The sequence below is a fragment of the Atta cephalotes genome (assembly GCF_000143395.1).
Source record: "Atta cephalotes unplaced genomic scaffold scaffold00003, whole genome shotgun sequence".
NCBI classification, from domain to species: Eukaryota; Metazoa; Arthropoda; class Insecta; order Hymenoptera; family Formicidae; genus Atta; species Atta cephalotes.
Window position 1 is genome coordinate 3517749 of NW_012130067.1, and position 17000 is coordinate 3534748.

At 37.1% G+C, this 17000-nt stretch overlaps 1 protein-coding gene across 1 annotated transcript in view; it reads left to right on the top strand.

Moving 5' to 3' along the window:
• Window positions 1–17000, top strand: part of LOC105625534 (teneurin-m) — a 48573-nt gene that overhangs the window by 10568 nt on the left and 21005 nt on the right. The window contains exon 2 of the mRNA XM_012206858.1: window positions 12979–13161. Coding sequence (XP_012062248.1) covers window positions 12979–13161 — 183 coding nt within the window. The remainder of the gene's footprint in view (window positions 1–12978; window positions 13162–17000) is intronic.

A 17000-nucleotide genomic window follows, 5' to 3' on the forward strand; every position in this document is an offset into this window, starting at 1 on the left:
TTAGTTCGTCGTACTAACGTAACTAACTAACTAACGAACGAACGACGAGAGAGAGCGACGACGTACGTACGTACCTACTACTNTNTTATTATTATTATTCTCTCTCTCTCTCTCTCTCTCTCTCTCTCTCTCTCTCTCTCTCTCTCTCTCTCTCTCCTCCTCTCTCTCTCTCTCTCCCTCTCTCACATACTTTCTCTCCTCCTCCTATTTCTCTCCCAGGTAAGACCTGCTAACCCTGTGTATAGATCGTAGATCTCTAATTGCCTATGTCGCTCGCGTCGTAAAGAGTCAGGGAACGTAACACGGGATACGCTCGTCGATCTGCACGAGATACATGGGTAATCGTTAGCAACACTTTACGACCAGCACTACTACAGTAAAACATAACGTAAAACATTATATAGCGGAGCTCCATTAAATGATCGGTTAATAAATAAACTGCGACATATGTATGTACGTACGTGTATTGCATTCGCCCGCGAATGATTTTCTTCCGAGAGTCGATCTGCGTGTTGCCCGATTACGCAAAAAAAAATATCCAATGTAACTATCAAAAATCGTATCTACTATTCAAAGCGGTCTAATTAAATGATACTGTGGAATGTCTGCAGGTGCTGCCGAGATACATTTACAGTCACGACTGTACTCAATTAATTTTGCGAACGTTGTTTACTCGTAGCTAATTGATGCCCGACATCATCACAAAGTTACTTAATGAGCGAAAGGAAAGATTATTGCTTCCGCAATAAACCTTTACGACATCTCGAAAGTCATATACATATCGTCAGTATTATATATTATTTTTGACAAATCACTTGGAGCTCTATGTAATGTTAACAGTGATGAGAAACGATATAAGTATTTTACCAACTATTTCTTCATCTCGTTATTTTTCCATTTTTGTTTGGATCTTGCATATAAGTTGATGTAGTTTTTATTTTATTAATTGATACACTATTAAATTTATAATGTCAGATTTTACCTAAATTGATTATTTTTAATCATTTTTGTAGGTCGCTATTGTTTCTGTACACTTAATATGTCATTAATTTATCATAGGATAAATTTAATTCAAGAAAATTTGTTAAATTTGATCCAAATTTAGTCAGAGTAAAAAACATTTCATGTTTGTATTGATCCACTAAAGTTGTTACAATTTGTATTGAATTTTTAATATATTCGAGTGTTAATTTAATATAATGCGATTATGTTATTTAAATAGTTTGTATTTAATTGGATATTGAACATTTCTTAGTCAAAATAATACAATTTATTAGTAAATAAACAACATAAAAATAATATGATTTTTAAATTCTAAGATGAATGAATAAAATGTGTTGATTTAACATATCATGAATGTTATTTTAATGAAAAAATATGCTTCCACGGTTTATTTACAAACTGTGTCAGTATTACCTTTTTATTTGTTTGTTAAAATAATATTTATGTTACCTTCTAACATATTCATTTGTATTAAATTAACACATAAATTTGTATGAATCCTTTGGGACACGTGAAATGTGTTAAATTTAACATAAATTTTCTACCATGTTTATTAAGTGCATACGTTAATATATGAAGATTGTTTACTTTAAAAATAATTATAAAAATGGATTGATTTACATTTTGACATACATGGAAGATAAAAATAACGAAATGATTGCCACGCATTGCTTTTTTGATATCTATAACAGCGCAGGCTAGCCTGGATAGTCTGAAATAAATTTGACATGAAGACCTAAATCCATATTATTTACTCGTATTATACTTATCTGTGCAAAAAAGCTCAAGGCAATCCTGGAGTATACCCGCGATATAGTGCTCGCATCGGTTGATGCAGCAATTCTCATGAGACGGAGGGTCGAGCTGGTATCGATGATACTTAGCTGTCGCGTCCTGAGCCAACCGCTCACTTGATGAAACAATAATGCGACTCGCTCGACGATCGAAAGGGCGCCGATTCGCCAATGATTACGGACTCGTAGCCACCTACGCGTCCTAGATCGGCGGAATCCTTTGGGTCCCAAGGAGTAATTTATTCGCGGCATGTCCGTGTAACCAGCGTGTAACGTAAAGCGATGATTGTGATCGAGACTTGCTATCGAATCGCAGCGTTTCGCACAATGTCGGGGCACAGATATTATGACATTCACGTTGGAGAGAACTCGCCCACAGGAGATCGTCAGCGAGCACGATCATCGATTGGCGATAATGACCGACGGACGCGAACACGTGGGCGAGTTACAGGCTCACCGACTCTCGACCGCAAAAGTTTGCCGATGAGAACGGGCTTACAGAGTTACTCGGAGTGTTAGCGGTGTTTCGGTCCAATGCGTTTCTTCAGTGCCAAATTGCAGCAATTTTACAAGCGACCCCGTTGCCGTCCGATGTTCGGAACTTGGGAATTGTAGACCGTTGCGATTCGGCCGAAGATACTTATCATTCTCAAGCGTGATTAACTGCAACAATAAACGTAGACATGTGAACGAACGAGACTCGGAGCATTTTAGGTAATTACTAATGGCGCCTGATTTTTAACCACTGGAGATATTACTGAAAAACAGAGTGTTTCAAATTGTTTTAGTTGATTGTTCAACGCATTTGTAATTTTAATCGAAATATTTATAACGAGAAATGCATCGGACTGGAAACAGCATGCGAAAAATTTCGAGTCCCAACTCACGTGCGACTCCTTAATTGGCGTGTTAGGGGGATGTAAAACCGGTTGTTCATTGTATGTTCTGCTCGGCGATCGCTCGCGTGAACACACACAGCGTTTTCCACGTGTTTCGATTGCCGATGCAGTGGGTACCACTCCGAAAACAGGGTACCAATTATATCGGCCGCAATTCCTGACATCCTACACTTTGCTCGCGAACACTTTATGCCTCGATCGATGTTCTCAATCGATATCCTACCACGAGACAGAACTTTCATAACGAGAATCGAAAAGAAAAAGGTATTATTATATCGTTAAAAATTAATGTAAGTTATTATCTGCATTTTTATATTAACTTATAATAAAATATAAAATTATATATAAAATTAATGTGATATTATTAAGATTAAGAGCGTAAATTATTGAGCATGTACGTGTCGTGGAAAAAGTTCAAACAGAATCAAGTTGATACTTGCACAATGTGTGATAATAATGTTATTTTATTTTGCAATATGATTAAAGAAATAGAAAGCTGATTTAATCAAAATTTGTCAAATTGTAGAATTATAAAATATTATATAGACTATTGTATTGTGAAGTCTATGCTGTGGAACTTATTTCTAATGCAAAACAAGTTATCATTCAAGCGTTATTCAATCCGACTTGAAAGTTGAAAGAGAAGACCGGAAATAAAATTTGCACTATTTGACTAATAATAATTTTTATGCATGATGTCAGGAATATCCTGCGAGCTTTCACATGAAAGCGAAAGATAGAGAGTTAAGGGTCGAGCATTCGCTCGAATTCACACGATCAGACGCTTTGATTTTCGAACCGCCGTTTCCCGTCTGGAAAATGCCTCGTCTTTCCACGCTCGGCTTAGTCTCTCCTTTCGAAGGAAAGGATCCCAAGCCAAGGATGTCGTATCGAAGTGCTTCGCGGAGGTCCACTCGAAGATACTAGACATGCCGGACTTCCTAGTCGTAAAGACAGAGAGAAAAAGAGAAGGAAAAACTAAAGACTAACCCACTCGCAGCTTTTCCACTATTACCGGCAACGCGTGCACGCCACATAAATTCTAATGGGAAACGAATTAAGCCGCTCCATTTTCTCACCCAAGCCCGAAGCCCCTTATTTTCGCCGAACGTGAAAAGTTTTCAGTACTTTCGTGAAAGGAGATCTTCTCAGATATATTGTACTTAATGTAACCGCCTTGCACGTTACACGTATGCGCGTAATAGCTCTCTAGGCTGACACACAGAAATTTTCCGGACCATGTATCATCTAAAGCTTCAGCTTAAATACGGCGGTATATTTAAGGTGAATTATATACGTTTCAGACTTGGCGGACGTCGGACGTAGTTATCGCGGTCCGATGAGAAAACGTATTAACTCTTTGAATTTACATGCTGGATTAAAACAGATATAATTCTATCGGTGCCCAGTTTTGCCGTGCTGCGCTTCTAATGAGCTTTCCTGATTTCAGTTTTCTTAATTTAGTACCGTAAACACGCGACGCAAGGAACGTTATTAGTTTACGTACGCTCTTTGTAGAGTTCATGTCTCAGTCCGTAGGTGAGTTTTCATCGCGAATTTCTTCGGAAACACGCTGACGAGATTTCAAAGAGAGAACGCGGAACAAGTGCCGTATGCGCGCGCGCGCCAGTTCTCTCTCTCTCTCTCTCTCTCTCTCTCTCTCTTTCTATCAACTACCATTTATTTCGACTTCCGTTTCCGTCCCTGTTAACTCCCGCGGACTTGGCCGCCGTGGAAAAGCTAATTTCGATTTTCCAGGACACCGGCGTGCTGTGAAAAATCCAATGGTCGAGTTGGGCGGCGGGAAAGCGTTCCACGAATTCTCGCTGCTCTCCGACTCTCTCAGTCTATCCCACTCCCTTTTTATTTTCGAGCCACGTAAATTCTAATGGGAAACGAATTAAGTCCTTTTTTTCCTCTCTTTCTCTTTTTCCTCCCTCTCCTTCACGGCGGATCCTCGTGGAGTTTCCACTTTGTCCGTAGGAAAAACGAGCGGCGGCACCGACGCCATTCCGCACGGTTTAAGGCCGCCGAGAGATGCGATGCTCGACTGGTACAGATGTTAGTGCATTCGAATTCACACAGACGTGCAAACTTATCCGAAAGCAGAGCCGAAAGATAGATTCCACGATAATAGACCATTAAAAGTTTCTTATAAATTATATTGATAAGAGAAGGATAATATATACAACTATGGCAAATTAATGAGAAAATAATTGAACACAATGAGTGAAACAATATAATTATGATGAATGATAAAAAAATTGTACGGCGCACAAAATATTAAAGATATCTTTTCAACGTGTAATATTGCGGTGTAATTAGAAAAAAATATATTAAAAAGTGATATATCTGATATACATCTTCCCCTAAGTTTCATCGCACTCGGCCCTGTCCGGACGTGTTTGTACCTACGTACGTGCGAAAATGTATGTAACACGAGGGTATAAGGGACGAGATTCCACATAGGGCGTAGAACGAGCGCGAGGGTAAAGAACCGCCGCTATCGGCCCTCCGTTCAGCCCCCCCTCTCCTCTCTTTCCAACCTTCCCGTCCACATCGTGTCTCTCCCTCTGCGTCGCGTCTCCTCCGACTTCCAATTAAAACTGTTTCGCCCTACCCGCGTTCTTTTCCCCTCCCAGAGAGAAACGGGCTGGTCCGCCCCTTCATTTTTCAAGATTTTCCTCTGATGCCAGAAGGGAACGAGAGAGAGAGGATCTTGAGAAGGTTTTCTCTTCACTCTCAGGTCATTCGACAGCGAAAATCTCCTAACGAGACGTAATGCAATGACATCGCGCGCTTCCGATCTACTATTATAAAACTGGAGGACTTGATTTGCTCTCAAGGAACGAAAATGCAAGGATTAGTAATGATTATTGGCGTGCTGTCAGCAGCCAATCGCGATTATCGAAGTAATGAAAGTATCTTTGTGTAATTGAAATTTATACAAATATATTTTATTCTGATGGGAAATAAATTTCCCTCTTATCAATTATATTAATCGACAAAATTTCTCTTTAAATTGATTTGATACGATGTTTTTCATATTATTTTTTGCGCTGATTTCAAATATGTTTATTAAATTTATGGGAAGGACAAAGTTTTTTTGAATAATGCATTTAAAAATTGTATAAATTGATATTTTTTCCAATAATTTATTGATTGATAAAATTTCACTTTTTTTTAACATTAAATTGATCTGATAGAATGTTTTCCATAATTTTTTGCACTGATTTTAAATTTGTTTATTAAATTTATGAGGGCAAGATTTTGTAGTAACATACATTTAAAAATTCTTAATTTTTTATATCTCATCTGCTTAAATATAAACAAGTGATTTAAAGAGAATAGCTGCTGAATTTAACACGATTTATACTTATTCTCAAAGGCTTGAAACAAAAATATATTATTTTAATTAAGAAAAAGGTCTCGAGTATAAAAGTTTTTAAAAGGAGATAAGGTGAATTATCAAAATTTTGCATTTTGCATTTTTTATATAACACATTGGTTTTAAACATTAAACTTTTAACGATACGTCTTTAAATAAATTCGTTGCTCATCAAAATTTAATAAATATTTATTTAGATAAAGTCATATATCATTAAAAGTTTTGGCCTAATAATTAAGTCACTAACCGTCCATTTGCCTTATAAAAAAATTGGAGTCTATAGAATAGAATATAATCTCATTTTCAAAATCAACATAAAAAAATATAAAAGAACCATCCAAAAATTATCCATTTAACATAATTATTGTTATATAAAATCAGTGTTATATAAAAGATACAAAATAAACAAAGATACAAAATAAAAATATATTTTTAAATATATTTCAAATATATTTTTACATAATAATGTATTATAATGCGATCAAACATGATACAACAATGTGAATGTGATATGACCGACTACCGCTGGATAGCCAATTGAGATAGATCATGATCTTGAGAAGCAGTGTGTTGAGCGGGCCTAGGAAAGATCTTTGGTTACGTGGAAACACGATATTTCATTTTGCCCAACATCCTTAATGAGACTAATTGCGCGCGTAGTTGAGCGTTTTATCATAATTAAATTATGGTAAATTGATACGGACGCAGGCGCACGCGGAAGATGATGCAACGTGCAGCGGAAAATTTTCATGAAAACTTCCGGATATTGCGATAAATTGCGAACGCTACCCGATACTACAGCGACGTAGTGATTCCTGAAGTAAAGTGGTTGTTTCACAAATTCTAGCATGGCTTCCATAAGTTCTGGAGATAGCGTGAAGAGGTGGCGGTAGTGGGGTGTATGTGTACGTAAAGATAACTCAACCGCTTTAGGGTTCGCCGGGAACTGAGAAGTCTGGAGAATTTCTCGATATATTTGATGTTCTGTGTGATGTGGCTGATGGAAGAATTAAAATAGCATATATCTGTTTAATAATGTTTTTATAAGATTCTCTCTCCCTGTTCTCTCTCTCTCTCTCTCTCTCTGTTTTTTGCTCATTTTATAATCTGACATAATTCAAGCGATCTGTTAGAAATTCCTCTTCCCCTCGAAAATGAATACAGGCAGGGTTGCCATAGACCTGGAAAAGGGGAAAATATTTAAAAATCTGGAATTTCGAAATTTGCTCATAATTCCCTAAAACTGCTTCTATTCTAAATAATTATTATAATTATTATAATTTTTTAAATATTATATTTGATGTTTATAATCAAATACGTTCAATATTTGTGCACTTTAAATGATTTTATTAAAATAATTAAAATTTATATTTTATTCAGTATTTTTAATTCCTCTTTTTCGTCATAACTGCATTCTTTTTTTCCAAAACTAATTTATTTTTTGTTGTGGTTTGAATTTGTACCCAAAATTGTACTATGCTTTTTTAATAATATAGAATAGCTTTCCTACAATCTTTGAGTCTAACTCCAGTATATACGCCGCATTTATCAAAAACTTAATTTATTGAGTATTATTTATTATGTAATTTATTGAGTATTATTTACTATGTTTATACGTAGTAAACGAACTATATTAGTAAAAACTTTGTACTGTCTACTACTATGAAAAAAATATTAGAAATCCAAAATATTTATTTTTTATATTAAAAAATAAATTTTTTGAAATCCTTGCATTTTGGCCGTATGTCCCATAAAGATGGGATATATGGCTATTCATAAGGAAAGGGGAGATATGTACGACTCATGAAAAATTTATAAATAATGCATATAAATAAGACGTATAATGACACAATAACTTATAAAATGTTTTTATGAAGTTTTATTAAGAAATAAGAATGGTAAATATGTATATGAAATAATAAATAATAATTACAATCTTCCTATATTGTTATGACATGAGGTACATATTTCATATAATGCATCAGTGTACTGAATTTAATCTGCGCACTTTATATGCTTTGGGCATAAATCCCGCTCTCTAAAAATGCCGTACATCCCAAACAGATGGGATATACAAGACAACAAATTAAACAAAGAATACGAAAGCAAAGCACTTGCATTTTGCTACACAACATATTTTACTATTCCACTACACGTACGTATCACGAAATAATCATTAAGTCTTTTATACGCCCTACATTAATTATTTTATGTAGATTATAATTTATGATGACGTTACTTATTACAGTGACAAATTCAACTCACAATAATTTCATTAATATTAACAATAAGAAGCTGAAATTATAACACAATATTAATATTAGGTGTAATAAAAAGAAATCCATTATTTTTGCATGAAATTGAATGGAAAAATAATGGATTTCTTTTTACTACACCTAATATAAAGGTATATAACAGAGTAGTTGTAGGAAAATTATCTCTACTCCTTCTATTTTTTCTGACTTCTGCGTAAATCCCAGCGCGGCGTATTTGCCAGTTACCCTAAATGTTAAAATTTACATATTTTATATTATTCATGGACAATTTTCTATTTTATCTGGAAAACCTGGAAGGGAATTTTAAAATTCATTTTCTGTGGCAACTCTGACAGGACACATCGATTATTTTTAGTTCCAGTTAGCAGAAATTCAGTTAGCTCGTAAGTTTAAAACAATCTCATCTTTTAGTTTGTTAAATTGGTGAGTAGAACAGCAACTCGATTTGAGCATCTCCAGTTAAAATGTTTGACTGATTTATTGGTTTTCTGAGATAAGAATAACCGTCTCTAATTATTCATATATCTTTCTATCACAATCTTAAAAAAGCTAAAGTTATATTTAATTTAATGCAAGGAAGGGAAAAGTATCGTTTTGTAAATTTTTATTTTAAGAGTTACTATTTCTGTAACTTACAAATACATTTTCTGAAAATCCTAGTTACACATGCACATACATTTAATATAATTATAAAAAGTCACTACTTCATAAATAGACACAAGCCGTGGAAAAGTAAGATAATATTTTTGTTTAGTTCCTTGCGGTGGATTTATAAAACTGCGACCATACGCGAAGCTTCTCACGCGACCGCCGCTGGCACGTGGAAATATGCGCAGTTTTATTCAGCGCGCGATATATAGTATTAATTCGTTCCGTTCCGAAAGCTAATCCAGACACGAGACTAACCCTTGTTCATTTTCTTCGCTCTGCACCCCAAAATTCGTCCACTCTGCTCTTTGATACGTGACCAGGCTCCCGAATCGTTTGTTCACCTTTCCCCTCCTAAATCTCCGTGGATATTGCTACGATGTTGCTTTATACGGTATTTTATCCCAAAGCGGTTTCACACGAGTCATATCTTTTTGGCGAAAAATAACATGGATACAGTGTATCTTTTTTATCAGAAATTTATAATTTAAATCTACAATACTGCGAGTTATTTAATTTAATATTTTCTTTTTGCTTCTTTTTGCTTCTTATATAATCATAAAATTGTTATTACAATTCTCGCATGCGAATAATGTTTAATTAAAGTAATGTTTTGTCATGTTAAATTCCATGTATACACTCATGTATTTTTTATTATTAAATTAATAACATTTATTTAACACGCAAAACCAAAAAAAAATATTACGAACGAAATTAGATTTCTCTTAAAAATTTATTATTTTGATATTCAATTAAAGTTAGACATTTGACAGGATCAGATTACACTTCATACAACATGAGTGGCAATCATTTGCTCTCAAGATTTAACTTTCTTTCCTTGTACAATCATTCCAGTTAGCTTTTCCATGTCGAAAGAACACCTCCAGTGATCCGAAGACAATCTAACGATTTGGAGAACCTCTTGATTCCACGGCGAACGTTCGATTCATTGGGGATTCCGTACCTGAGGATCTCGAAAAAAGGAAGTACCTTCTCTAATAAATTCCATTAGGCATGGGCTCTTGCGCGTAAGGGCCCCGATATTATGTTACGCGTTTTGACGTACACTCTCAATGGGCACGCATCCATTACGTTGGCCGGGTGTGCGGCATCGAGTGTGGGTCCTCGAGGTCAGGACTCATTCAGTCCAGGATCTTCTGTGACGACGTGTTCCTTTCGTACCTCTCCACCCCTTAAAGGTCCCTTCACGAATGTGGACTTAGTCGCGCGCAAACCAGGCGAGCATAATTCGATTCATGGATGCTTCGCTTCATCCTACCCGCGTGCGCATCCTTTGTCGCGGCGATGCTCATCCTGGATACCGGATAGCGACACGCAAAATCCCGTGCTCTTTTGTCGATGCTCAAACTTTCTTTCTCTCTCTCTCTCTCTCTCTCTCTCTCTCTCTCTCTTGGTCCTCCTTGATCTGTTTTTATTTATTCTCCTCGAGCGACAACGACGACGACGATGACGAGATCTTTCTCGTATACTCAAGCTGTTAGAACGGCGGGAAAAGGAGCGACAACGGCGACGAGGTGAGATCCTTCAAGTAACTGTGTCAGGACAATACCCACTCCCGCCGATCTATTAGCAAGAATAACGACGTGCCACAGACTCTTCTGCCTCGATGGCTCCGGGAAGGATGAATAGACCAGCGCGAGCTCTTGTCGAGCGCTCGAGCTCTCTCGAGTTGCGCGAACGTTTCGTACGTAACGAACGGATTCTGGGGTTAACAAGTTTCAGATATAATAGAAACGGTTGACAAGGCGCACTGTCGACTACAGCGCTTCAGTGAAATTTCTAGCAAAAATTATCATGACTCTCTCGACAGTCTATGGTTCTACGTTCCGCAACAGGATCAAGATAATCATTTTGATTGAGAACTATTTTTTAATATGTACACTACGTAAATCATTACGTAAATTTAATATCACGCTGTTTCAGTTTGAACAGTACTGTTGTATTAATTAAAATTTAATAGCTTCCGTTGGGAAATATTAATATAAGGATTCATATTTAATGGCGCCAGACACGAATCCGGGGATGGGAAGGAGGGTACAATAAAAGAATTTCACATTTGGGATTATTATTAATATATTATTATTATTAATTACGACGATATATATTAATTTGTTCTCCAATTACATTCACAGCTAATATTCGTCTACCATGTGTCTGTATTCTGAACGAACGTAAAAGGGCTATTTTTTCGAGATGACTTCTGATTCCTCTGAGGAAAAAGGGGCACGGTGCCCTTGAGATGCTAGTTTACGCGTTTCTACCTTCGTCGATGGACCGATGCACATTGGTAGTAATGCCAAATGGTGCTTTCCTTACAGAGGAAGCGGGAAGGAGGGACCGAGAGCGAAATGTCGAAACTGGGAAAGTTCGGTCGTAAAAGGGTCGAGTGCTCTTGGTAGAACCAAGTCCGTGGGACGGAAGGGGAAGAGACGCGTAAGCGAAGCACGAATCGAAGTTGGTACAGCGAACGGGTAGAAGGAAGGATGAAGGGGAGACGAGCACGCGATTAGACGAGATTGAGAAAGTCCTTTGTCGTCGCACGGGATAAAACTTTTTCCTTCTTTTTTTCTTCGCTCTGCTCTCTTCCTTCATCTTTCACTCGCCTGGTTCTCCCTTTGCTGTCCTCCTGTCTTTTTCCGCTCACGTCTCTTGTTGCGCCCTTTATCGTCCAATAGGATATCAGGCGACGTTCGTTACGATCACCAGAAAAAGAATACGAACGAATCTGCCTCATTGGCTGACACTCGATGCAGAAGAAGCGGTTCGAATTTCTTGCCGATATTCCCAGCATCGCTTTTTGGGGTTTTTGTCGATGTAGTGCCCGAATTCGATTATTTTTTAATGATATCAGTGATCGATCGATACACAATTTTATTTCATCTACATAAACTAAAATAGGATTTAAATTGTAAAATATATTTTCAACGAATAACGAAAAATAAAATATTTTAGAGAAATATCACATATATATTAAAGTAAACCGCAAGTAAATCTCTCTAACGCAAACGCGAGTATATACGGTGCTTAAACTATCTGACCGAAATTTAACTTTGCTACTGCTTGCGTTTACCACAGTGTGCATAAAGCCTGCTGAATATTACAGTATACGTCTAACAATAACCTGTTAACACTTTCGTACAAAATATCGAAATAAATAATGGTCTTTCGTGTCATGAATTAAGAAATCGCATCAGGCGGTTCTCCATTTTTGATATCTTTCAATGATCTTTCTAATCCGCGACACAAATCCACTCGCAAATCCACGCCGCCATTGCCTCGCGTTTGCATCATCGCTTGAAAGCAAACTTTTACCGGCTTTAGCTTTTAAAAAAAATCTTGGCTTAAAAAATCCCAAATTGCTCGCAGATAGGGTTAGGATCCATCCACCCCCGACGGTCGTGATAATGGCGCGTCGCGTGTGAACCGTGCCTAATCGTGAGATCGGCTCAACCCTTCGCCAGATGAAAACCGAGGCTGAGACCACCTGCCATGGATTACTTGGTGCGAGCATTATAAGCCTTAAGACCAGCCGTCCTAGATCCTAGGGCGAATCTTCGCGTCGTCGTATTGGTCCGCCGCTTTTCTTACCAACCGTTAGAAGCAACTTTATTCTGAGACAGACAATTTTTAAAGAAGTCTCATATTTCCATCAACCATTTACTGGAAATAGAATTCTTTTTGACTGCTGTAACTTTCCTTTTTGCAACAATTTGCAAGGGTTGATTTTATTTTTATTACATCAGCGACCAAGGGCGAGATACAATACAAAGGTCTATCTTTTCAAAGGAGAAATTTCACGGGCAAAAGGGTTTTTTAAAGGATTTTTTTTAAACGCTTTTATCTTTAGACTTCGATATTTATAACTCTGTTGTGGATCTCGACCAATTAAGAAAGATGTTAAAGGATGTCCAGCGTCTCAAATTGAGTGTGCCTTTTCTTTATTGTTGCAGGGTGTTTGTTGGACAGTTCGGCACCACGGGGCCCGCCTGATGTGCCACCCCGTAACCCCGCAATGAGCCGGCTCAACGGAAGACTGCCAGGAAGTCACGCAGCGAGCGATCACGAACGCGATCCCGATCTCGAGCCATCCTGTCTCGTACGCACCCCATCCGGTAACTTCTACAATATACCAAGTGAGTTCGCAGGCAGGGAATCGTTAAGTCTGATTTAGTAGAGAGAAGGATTGAATGAGCAGTCATAGAGATACGTGGGAAATGATTTTCCCCTTTCCCTCCGTCTATCTCCGACGAGTACCTTGGCAAATTTTAAATCGATTCGTCTCGCACGAAACGGAAATTCCAATAATTCCGATATTTTCACAATTTAAGTAAAAATATATTTACAGAAGTAAAGTTATATCATGTGTTAAAAGATAAATTGTTTGAACTTTTTTTTATTCTTAGTTGCTTATAGCTCGAAAGTTATTGAGGCTTTTGTTATCTTTATTAAGAAAATTATCAACTTTACAAAATTGATAAAAAAAAATTCGTGAACGATATAATTCTAGTATTACTCTGTACATTTTCTCTTTCATCTTTGTCAAAAGATCCCCACGATCGCCATTACCTTAATTAAGGAATATTGATCTAAACAAAATTGTTTTTTACTCTCTCTTTCTCTGTTTTATACAATTTTTTTGTTAAAATTTTACTTTTTAATTTTTTTTTGTTTGTTATTTGTTTATTTTCTTATTTTTATTTTTTTTATCTTTTATTTCTTTATTATTATTTTGTAGATATTATTTATGTTGCAGGCTCTTCTCTTTATTTTCTTTTTACTTGTCACTTTTATATTCTTAAAGAGCTTGTTGTAGAATATTAATAAACGCCTTTATACTATCTATCTCTCTTTCTCTCTCTCATCGCGAAATGAAAAAGTCTATTTCCGTAATTGTTTTCGTTTTCTTATATCTCTAAAACATCGATATGTTCCTATACGGATATAAATAAAAACTCTAATACTTTTAATAATCACAATTGATAAACAGAAATGTATACAATACATTAACGTAAATACAGATAAATATTTGTTGAGGAGAGAAACGCGCTTTTGTGAGCGCAAGTATCTTGTTGTGGTGTCTCCGATGGAGTATATCCCCCCGATAATGTCGGTATTTGCGCCAACTCGTCGAAAGAAGGCTTAGCAAAGGACGATGGCGGGTGACACCTTTGACGAGGGTATACATTGTAATCAATGGTAACCAATGAGGGGATCAACCTAAAGGAGGAGATGTCGATAATTTTCAGACTATCCGTAACGCATCTTATCACTTCCAGGTTTTTTTAAGAGTTTAACTCGAAAGCCAGATGCTACGACGTTATCCAAAATTTTTTTTATAGCAAACTTTTTGTCTGTTTGCCAAAGGATTTCGAAGGTTTCCCTTCGCTTTATCTTGAGAAAGCAAGGCATGTGATAACGGAGGTTGCTCGCGTGTTGCGCGTGAGAAAACGCGGCTTCTCGTGAAATAAAAGTTCGAAATAAAAGTCGGGACTTGTTGGAGTAGCCTCGAGACTAACTTGACTCTAACAAGCCGAACGATTTTCAAAATTTAGTCGCCGCAGATTGGTCTGCGGAGAGCGAATTGGTACGAGTCGGCTTGCCAACTTAGTCTTTCGCGAGTTCTTCAAACTTACGCTCGCATAGGTAAATTAATTACAAATCTAATTTAAAGGATCGTAACATGAAATAACACTGCATACTGATGGTAACTTTCTAACAGGATGAAAAAAGAGATGATGAAAGAGATATAAAAAAACTATTCAGCAGTAGTAGATAATAGTAACTATTCGAGATAAAGTAATAAAAAAGCAATAAAAATCATGAACATTGAAATTGTAAAGTCACGTATCGTTGAATTTAATTATTTTGGCCGATTTTATAATTTATATTTAACTATTAGTATATGCGATTTTTCGGTTTTTTACTAATATGATAGATAGATTATTTGTGTTTCGTGTCGTCATTAAATGATATATATAGAAGATTTTATACCCATTTAAAAAAAATTATATATAAATGTTATAATTAATTACTTGATGCGCCTAATTCTTTTTAACAAAAGAAATATGGAGGACACGAATGCCCTAATATGAATGTACTAAAGATTAATTTACTTGATTTTTTAAGAAATTTTTTAAGAATAAAGACAATGATCGATTTCCATATAGAAAACAATAGACAAAATTCGAACCATATACGAATATGAAGGACGAGTCCCTTGACGGTTTCACTTGTCTTTTGCCATACCACCGAGCACACTCGTGGAAAGAAAAGAGCGCCTTGCGGCGACATTTTTCCGACGTACTCCACCGACGCGTGGTATCGACTACAGAGAAAACAACGGCGAAACCTAAGCTTTTCTATGTATAAAGTCTCCCCTGGTCCACTCGGCAACTCGGGAAGTGTCCGGCACAAATACCCGGGCACCCGGTGACACGCTCTTTTCTCTTGTTCGGCTCGTCGTAAAGATTTTTCAAATTCCATGGTCAAGCGCCATGGTTGACTGTTCCTTCGATGCACCCTGATGTTTTTCTAAAGCAAACGTGGATCATTTCAAAGGTTTTCTTAAAATCCATGGGATAGCTCGAATGGTGATTTACGAGCCTTACGATCCTTCATCTTATTGACTGCTCGGTTATGACACCGCCTGACGCTTATAGTCGTCTGCATAATGCAAGTCCACACGAAACCTTCCTTCCTAAGAATTACCTTGCTCACGCAATAGATGAATTTGCTCTCGTTTTTCCGCTCAAGTCTATCTACCTAACTCGAAGCTCTATCTATATACTCTAAGCTTATTTATTCTTATTTTATAATTATGAGTTAAGTGACGTGTAAATTGTGAAAAACGTTATGTACTAAACGATTACGTTATTTAGCTACTTATACTTTTGTACATTCAATAAATCTATCTCTTTCATTTAAAAATTTATAGAATATTATTAAAAAACTTCTTACTATAACAATATGTAATAAAAGAAAAGGAGTTTTCAAAATACTTTATTAAAATTTTTTTGCAAAGTTTATATATTTTATTCTCTGTGATACTAAATATTTTTTGCTTATGTTTGCTAAATTTTCTTCTTTTCATGTCATTCGAGAAAAGTCATCTTACAGCTCTTGACTTATAATTTATAGATACGTAGCTCAACATTATCGTGCAACCGGAATTCTGAACCCTTAATGATTTGACACGACCAACACAATTCCAATTTGATGCGTATTCACGTTCAACTCTTCGTCAAAGCAATTCCTTGCGTGAAGATGCCTCTCGCAAACGCATCATCGGCGGTAAATCACCTAGCAGGTCGCCAATTAGAATGAATTCTCGCCGGCGAACTACCGATTAGCGAATATTCTCCTTTAATTCGATTCCGGATCGCCGTCTCGTGCGCTTAAGCATCCTGAAGAAAAATAAAAACGAGAGAAATACACCCTCCAGGTAGAACGAAGTATCTCCGAAATCACCGTAATCACCTATATCTGCCTAAATGGCATAATCACCGGATTTCGAGGCCGGAGCGGCAACACCTGCAATTAGCGATAGTGGGGTCAGCAGCTTCGACCGGGCCCTCTTCTCTTCCCACGCCCGCGTTTTACCGCGTTCATCAAGGTATACCTGAAGGTGCGGGGAAATGCTAAGAGTTAGACGAGCTCCCCGTAAGAAGACAAAGGACATTGAAGCAGCGAAGCTCTGCCTCGCGCATTCTTCGAGCGTGTCCCGAAAAAGGGTTTCATAAAGCGGACTTGGGACGAGCTAAGTGTCAAGAACAACAAAGCTCGAACTCGAATGCCGCTTGCGCGTGTAAACGTGTAAAGTGGCTCATTAATATTCAAAACGCTGAAGCACTGCGTTTTAAATGCGCACCGCGCTACCGCGTGCGACCGTATCTCGACATGCGGATAGGCAGAGAAAGAGAGAGAGAGAGAGAGAGAGAGAGAGAGAGAGAGAGAGAGAGAGAGAACGTACGTA